At 38.2% G+C, this 7693-nt stretch overlaps 1 protein-coding gene across 1 annotated transcript in view; it reads right to left on the reverse strand.

The window, feature by feature from the left end:
• The window catches only part of MYO1B (myosin IB), a 367758-nt gene extending 362268 nt beyond the window's left edge, over nt 1-5490 (reverse strand). The window contains 2 exon segments of the mRNA XM_029606086.1: nt 5355-5438; nt 5440-5490. Coding sequence (XP_029461946.1) covers nt 5355-5438; nt 5440-5490 — 135 coding nt within the window.
• Between the last annotated feature and the right edge of the window lie 2203 nt (nt 5491-7693).

A 7693-nucleotide genomic window follows, 5' to 3' on the forward strand; every position in this document is an offset into this window, starting at 1 on the left:
TGGAAAATTGGGCATCAAAATGGCAGATGAAATTTAATGTGGATAAGTGCTAGGTGATGCATATAGGGAAAAATAACCCATGCTATAGTTACACAATGTTAGGTTCCATATTGGGTGCTACAACCCAAGAAAGAGATCTAGACGTCATAGAGGATAACACATTGAAATTGTTGGTTCAGTGTGCTGCAGCAGTCATAAAAGCAAACAGAATATTGGGAATTATTAGAAAGGGAATGGTGAATAAAACGGAAAATGTCATAATGCCTCTGTAATGCTCCATGGTGAGACCGTACCTTGAATACTATGTACAATTCTTGTCGCCGCATCTCAAAAAAGATATAATTGCGATGGAGAAGGTACAAAGAAGGGCTACCAAAATGATAAGGGGAATGGAACAGCTCCCCTATGAGGAAAGACTAAAGAGGTTAGGACTTTTCAGCTTGGAGAAGAGACGGCTGAGGGGGGATATGATAGAGGTGTTTAAAATCATGAGAAGTCTAGAATGGGTAGGTGAGAATCTGTTATTTACTCTTCCGGATAATAGAAAGACTAGGGGGTACTCCATGAAGTTAGCATGTGGCACATTTAAAACTAATCGGAGAAAGTTCTTTTTTACTCAACGCACAATTAAACTCTGGAATGTGTTGCCAGAGGATGTGGTTAGTGCAGTTAGTATAGCTGTGTTTAAAAAAGGATTGGATTCTTGGAGGAGAAGTCACCTACTATTAATTAAGTTGACTTAGAAAATAGCCACTGCTATTACTAGCAACGGTAACATGGAATAGACTTAGTTTTTGGGTACTTGCCAGGTTCTTATGGCCTGGATTGGCAACTACAAGTACCTGACAAGTAGGGAGCACCAAAATCCTATATCCATCATTCAATTTTCTGGAGAGAAGTGGGTAATCAAATGTAAATAATAATATTTATTTATTTGGGCATTTTATATACTATCATTCCAAAAGAAGATCACCACGGTTTACAAAATCTGTAGCATATTCATGGTCAACATTCACATGTTGGGACAGTGTTCATATTCTGAGTTAGCCCAATAGCAAATACATATCCACAAGTAGACTAAAATACTTTATAGCCAGTTTTATCAAGACTATTCCCTTGGAAGAGCTCCAGATTTGCTGAGACCTTTATTTTCCAAAACCAGCAGCAATTATATACTCCCACTGCTGGTATCAAATTACTTTACTATACCTAGACTATTATGTCTCAGTGATTTGTACTTTATCTTAAGAAAACAAATGCAACTGGCCCAATGCAATTAGAGCAAACAAATGTAAAAAAAAAAAAAAAAAAAAATCACAGAAATTTAACATGTACCATCCATGTTAGCGCCAGTAAATTACTTATGCTCTCAGCTTCTCAGCTCCAGCAGAATCTGAAGCATAAACTTCAATGCTAGAGTCTCTAAACACTTAGAAAGGTGCGATAGAGCTTTGACCAACCACTTAATGTTGGTAAATATTATCCTATATTTCATTCTATTAATGCCGAACAAACATCCTCAAGTTTCAGCAGTTGGTAATGGAAAGCATTTTTAACTAATTTGTTTCACTCAAATCCAAACTAAGATGAAATTCTGCAATTCCCTTACATGCGTCACCATATTCAACAGGACATGTTCGGAAGCAGCTAAAGAGGCCCCCAAGAACACGCAATGATTAAGCAAGATTGCTACACCTAAACAACAATGTATTGACCTGGTAGCATGACCTGGCTACAGATCTATGGTGGGGCTGACCCATGTTCTGTGCTGTTCCTCGATCAGGGCTCGGTGGGGCCCAGACATACTGAATGGCAATTCAGGCCACAGGAAGTGGTTTATTAGGAGAAAGACTGCTGCTGATAACGTGACAAGGATACCATATAAACAGCATGGAAAGGCCTGGGCTCACAGGAGAGTGTTTCTTTTTAATTCCAAACCAACAGAAGGACTTAGATTGCCCAGATTATCATGCTGGCAAGTTAGAGACAGACAGGAGAAAGTAAGAGTACTTAAAAGCCACCCAAAGCAATAGTGCCTTAAAGAGATGCAAACTGATCAAGAAAGGACTAGCATCTAATAGACTACTTTTGCTAAAATTGTTCTCTGCAGGGCTGACTTTAGGTTAACTGATGCCCTGTGCAAAAACTGAAATTAGCACCGGTCCCACTCCCACCCCTTTACGTCCCCTGGAAAAATAGCAGCTTCATTTGTACACCACCTGCAGTCTCTTCAGTGAGCTCTCCTTCCCTACCCCCCATCTTACCTGATCTTGCTCCCCAGTGACAAATGTAAGCTTTTACCACTCCTAAGCACTGTTTGTGCCATCACACCACTACCTCTACAAGATCGGACAGCATCAATGAAGTCTGGAGTCTGTAGACAATGGGACAGAACCTTAATATGTCCTGCACTTCTAGTATACACACCAACAAGCTCAAGCAACAGTGGATACAGAATAGAACTAGGAGGTTTCCCCTTACAACTCACCCTACAAAAAAGGATAAATTCTGCTGTCACCTCAGTAAAAACAACATAAACTCTCTCTAGAACAAGGCATTCTGTAAAGTAAAACAAAATCCTGCAAAAAAGACACTAGACAGCAAATCTTCTATACCTTAACAGCACTAATTCTCATGACTCAAACTATAACCTACCTATGAAAAGGCAACGCTGTGAATATTACATCATTTCCTAACACACCAATTCACCTATTAGGAAAACAGAGCAAGCCAGACTGCTGCAGATCTCTACACAGAACCTTCACACTAGCAGAATCCCTCATCTCAGTCGCACACAGAGAACACATTACCTTAAACTAGAAACAGAAACATAGAAACGAAAGCAACTAGAAACCCCAAGAAGCCAGACTCTACACAATAATGGAGGAGTAAATGCAGTTCCTTTTACAGTGTGCAAAATACAAAGATATCAGAGATACACATTCCCAAAGCTGACAAATTCAACTCACTAAACTGAAATAAAATGCTTTTTTTCTACCTTTGATGTCTAATCATTTTTATTTTTCTGATCATGTTGGTCCTGGTCTCTTCTTGCTTTCCTCATGTTGGTTTTCTCCCAACGCCTTTGCCAGGGTCTCCTTTCCATTTTCTGTTTCTTCTCCCTGTCTTCCTCACTGTCTTCCTCACTTCTTCCCCTGCATCTCTCTCCAGGGCTGGTACAAGTGGTATTAGATGCCTTAGGTTAACCTTCATTCTTAAGCCGCTGCCACCCCCTCAAACATTACATACCTACCTAATAGCAGAGGCTCTGATGAATATCCCCCGGTTCTACCCCCCTTTCCCCCAGCCACACCTCTCTCCCTTACTAGCTACCCTACCCTCGATCTGCATAACTATAGACCAGTGAGCCTGACTTCAGTGCCGGGAAAAATAGTGGAAACTATTCTCAAGATCAAAATTGTAGAGCATATAGAAAGACATGATTTAATGGAACACAGTCAACCTGGATTTACCCAAGGGAAGTCTTGCCTAACAAATCTGTTTCATTTTTTTGAAGGGGTTAATAAACATGTGGATAAAGTGAACCAATAGATGTAGTGTATTTGGATTTTCAGAAGATGTTTGACAAAGTCCCTCATGAGCGGCTTCTAGGAAAACTAAAAAGTCATGGGATAGGAGGCGATATCCTTTCATGGATTACAAACTGGTTAAAAGACAGGAAACAGAGAGTAGGATTAAATGGTCAATTTTCTCAGTGGAAAAGGGTAAACAGTGGAGTGCCTCAGGGATCTGTACTTGGACTGGTGCTTTTCAATATATTTATAAATGATCTGGAAAGGAATATGACGAGTGAGGTTATCAAATTTGTGGATGATACAAAATTATTCAGAGTAGTTAAATCACAAGCGGATTGTGATACATTACAGGAGGACCTTGCGAGACTGGAAGATTGGGCATCCAAATGGCAGATGAAATTTAATGTGGATAAGTGCAAGGTGTTGCATAGAGGAAAAAATAACCCTTGCTGTAGTTACACGATATTAGGTTCCATATTGGGAGCTACCACCCAGGAAAAAGAGCTAGGTATCATAGTGGATAATACTTTGAAATTGTCGGCTCAGTGTACTGCAGCAGTCAAAAAAGCAAACAGAATATTAGGAATTATTAGGAAGTGAATGGTGAATAAAACGGAAAATGTCATAATGCCTCTGTATCGCTCCATGGAGAGACCTCACCTTGAATACTGTGTACAATTCTGGTCGCTGCATCTCAAAAAGATATAGTTGTGATGGAGAAGGTGCAGAGAAGGGCAACCAAAATGATAAATGGGATGGAACAGCTCCCCTATGATGAAAGGCTGAAGAGGTTAGGTCTGTTCAGCTTGGAGAAGAGATGGCTGAGGGGGGATATGATAGAGGTCATTAAAATCATGAGAGGTCTTAAACGAATAGATGTGAATCAGTTATTTACACTTTCGGATAATAGAAGGACTAGGGGGCACTTCATGAAGTTAGCAAGTAGCTAACTTGGATGCCATTTGGATGTTGCTATATTATGTTATTCATTGACGAATTATTTTACTGTTGTTTGTTGTTGTTGACTTGTTCCATGTTCATTGCTCAATGTTCTATGTAACGCCATAGCCGCGACTGTTCTGTTTAAATGGAAACCGATATGATTTGATATTTTGTTCAAGAATGTTGGTATAGAAAAATTCTAAATAAATAAATAAGTAGCACATTTAAAACTAATTGGAGAAAATTCTTTTTCACTCAATGCACAATTAAGCTCTGGAATTTGTTGCCAGAGGATGTGGTTAGTGCAGTTAGTGTAGATGGGTTCAAAAAAAATTTGGAGAAGTTCTTGGAGAAGTCCATTAACTGCTATTTATCAAGTTGACTTAGGGAATGGCCTCTGCTATTACTGACATCAGTAGCAAGGGATCTTCTTGGTTTTGGGTACTTGCCAGGTTCTTGTGGCCTGGTTTGGCCACTGTTAGAAACAGGATGCTGGCTGCTAAAAAAAACCTTTGCTGGCACCTAACTTTCTACATATATTTTCCCCTCAGTAGGAACACTGTACACATTTCCTAAAAGGTAACAAAAGTGACCCAATAGTTTGCCATTGTATTTGGATGCTAATAGATAATTACCTTGAGCACCAAGAATGAAAAGTACTAACAAAGCTGTCAACTTACAGTCTAAACTTTCCAGAATTAAAAACAATGCAATGGGTGCTTATGCAAATATTGCATACATAAAACTCATTGCAAACTAGTTCCTCCAACAATGAGAACAATATAAACACATTATGATAGCTTTCATAACCCACTTCAGTTGCTAGATTGTTAATTCAATATAAAACATTATCATCCAATATTTTATGGTACTTACATATATCTCATTGTGGTCAAAACGCTTTTTAAGGTTATTAATAAATGAATCTTCATTGAGAGGTTCTAAAAGGACCATATCCCCCCACTCCAATCATGTTGTCCAGAAGGGACGTCTTCACCTCCATTTTGGCCATTTTGTCCTGCAAAAGTGAAAAGAAACAATTATCTCCTTTGCAAATTTAGCTACTAAAGGGTACTCTGACATGTTCAGAACCCTACCACAAATTATTATACAGCAACTGATGCACCTCTCAAATGGGCTGCCTGCCTTCTAGTATGAAGTGCTTTTCTGATGCAAGAAAAGGGAACCAAGTCCTAAGCAATTTGACCATAAATATTCAAACCCAGTCACGTCTGGTTAATTCTTAATTCGTATATCCAAGTGTTAAGTATATGCATAAGTCCAACTAGTAGCCACTATTATAATATATATGTAACTCTATATCATGGTTACTAGTATGCTTTTGACTGTGCTGTGTTTAGGCCAGGGAAAGAGATTTCCAGGATTAGCAATGTACGTTTCTTTTTCTATCTCTACATCGATCTGATTTGTTAATCAATTAGATATGCACAGCCCATAGCAAATAAACAAAATATTAGAAAATAACATCTCTCTAAATTATTAACACATTCTGGATCACACAATTCAGATTTAATAAGCCATGAAGCTTTTTGATCTTCCTAAAACATCATACAATTTTCTATAATCTTAATATTTCTAATGAGAAATATATTTGGCACTGTAATAAGCGGTCTTTAATTATAAGATATATTCAGCATGAACTGAAAAATTACTTAAAAGGCAGCACTTGTATGTTTCGAGTTCCTGCATCTATTGCTCCTCTAGAAATTAGTTGTGTGAGGGATTAGAAACTGGTTGAGTGATAGATGACAGAAGGCAGTAGTTAATGGAATTCATTCTGAGCAAAGAAAGATGATTAATGATGTCCCTCAGGCATCCAGCTTGGGGCCAGTCGATTCAGGATCTCTCACAGTGATATTGTGGAGGAAGATGCAGAGTTTAAAAAGTGGTTGACTTGTTTGGCAGCTAAGTTTCAGTACAAAAAAAAATGAAGAGTTGTGCATTTTGGATGCAGAATTCTAATGGAGAACTACACAAAAAGGGATGAGACACTGATTTATTTTGTTTGTTTATTTGTAATATTTATATTCCTCCCATAATAAATGAAATATGCTAAGAGGAAAACGGTGGTAACATAAAATGCAGCTTATAAAACAAACATAACTAACAGCACATAAAATGATTCAATTAAATAATCATACAAAAACACACACATATACCACCCAATCAAACAACATATAATTTTCCACTGATGTCAACGAAGCAGTAAAGAGACCTCAGGATGATTATATTCAATGATTCCAAGATAGGGAAACAATGCAACAGAGCAGTGGCTAGAACCAGGGGGATGTTAAGAGTACATAAGGAGAGGGTATAACTAATAGAAAAGAGAAGACCTTACCCCCAGAAGACCTTAACTCAGATAGAATTGAGGCAGTTCAGAGGAGGACTATGAAAATGGTGCAGGGTCTGCATCCCTATGAGATGAAAGAGAAATCTAAATATTTTTATCCTAGAGGAAAGGTGAGACAGAGGACATATAGGGACACACAAGCAGCAGACCTGTTTCAAGAGAAAGGAAGTTCTAGGTCAGGGTCCCCAAACTCCAGAATTGCAACCTAATCTGGGTTCAGGATTTCCACAATGAACATGCATGAGATCTATTTGCATGTAATGCCTCCATTTTATGCAAATAAAATTTCATGCATATTCATTGTAGAAATCCCAACTGGGTTGCAGCCTTTGAGGACTGAGTTTGGGGATCCCCGTTCTAGATCAAGGGTTTATGATAGAGGCTTCTCAACTGAGGAAAAATGTCAGGAAATATTTTTCCACAAAATGGGAGGTGGAAGCATTGAACACCTTGCTAAAATGATTGGTGGTGGCTAAAACAGTAACAGAGCTTAAGAGAGTATGGGATAAGCCTAGTGGTTACTTATGAAAATTGGGCCATTGGACTGATTCATTGTCCACCAGATAGAAATAAGGAATCATTGAATAAGCTGTTATATTTTTTCATCTAGCTTTTGCACTACCAGTCATTATTATTAATTGGGGATTTTAATATCCAGGTCGACTGTGTGGATAATTTTTCACAGGATTTCTTATCTATGATCTCTGCCTTAGGATTGTCATAGGTGATTGATAGTCCTTCTCTCCTCTATTATTTCTTTATTTGTGTCTTATAGAGGTCCTATGATTGGATCATATCTTTATTTCTTTTTGTTTTAAACCATTAACGTCTTCAACAGCAC

The sequence above is a fragment of the Rhinatrema bivittatum genome, chromosome 6 (assembly GCF_901001135.1).
Source record: "Rhinatrema bivittatum chromosome 6, aRhiBiv1.1, whole genome shotgun sequence".
Taxonomy (NCBI): Eukaryota; Metazoa; Chordata; class Amphibia; order Gymnophiona; family Rhinatrematidae; genus Rhinatrema; species Rhinatrema bivittatum.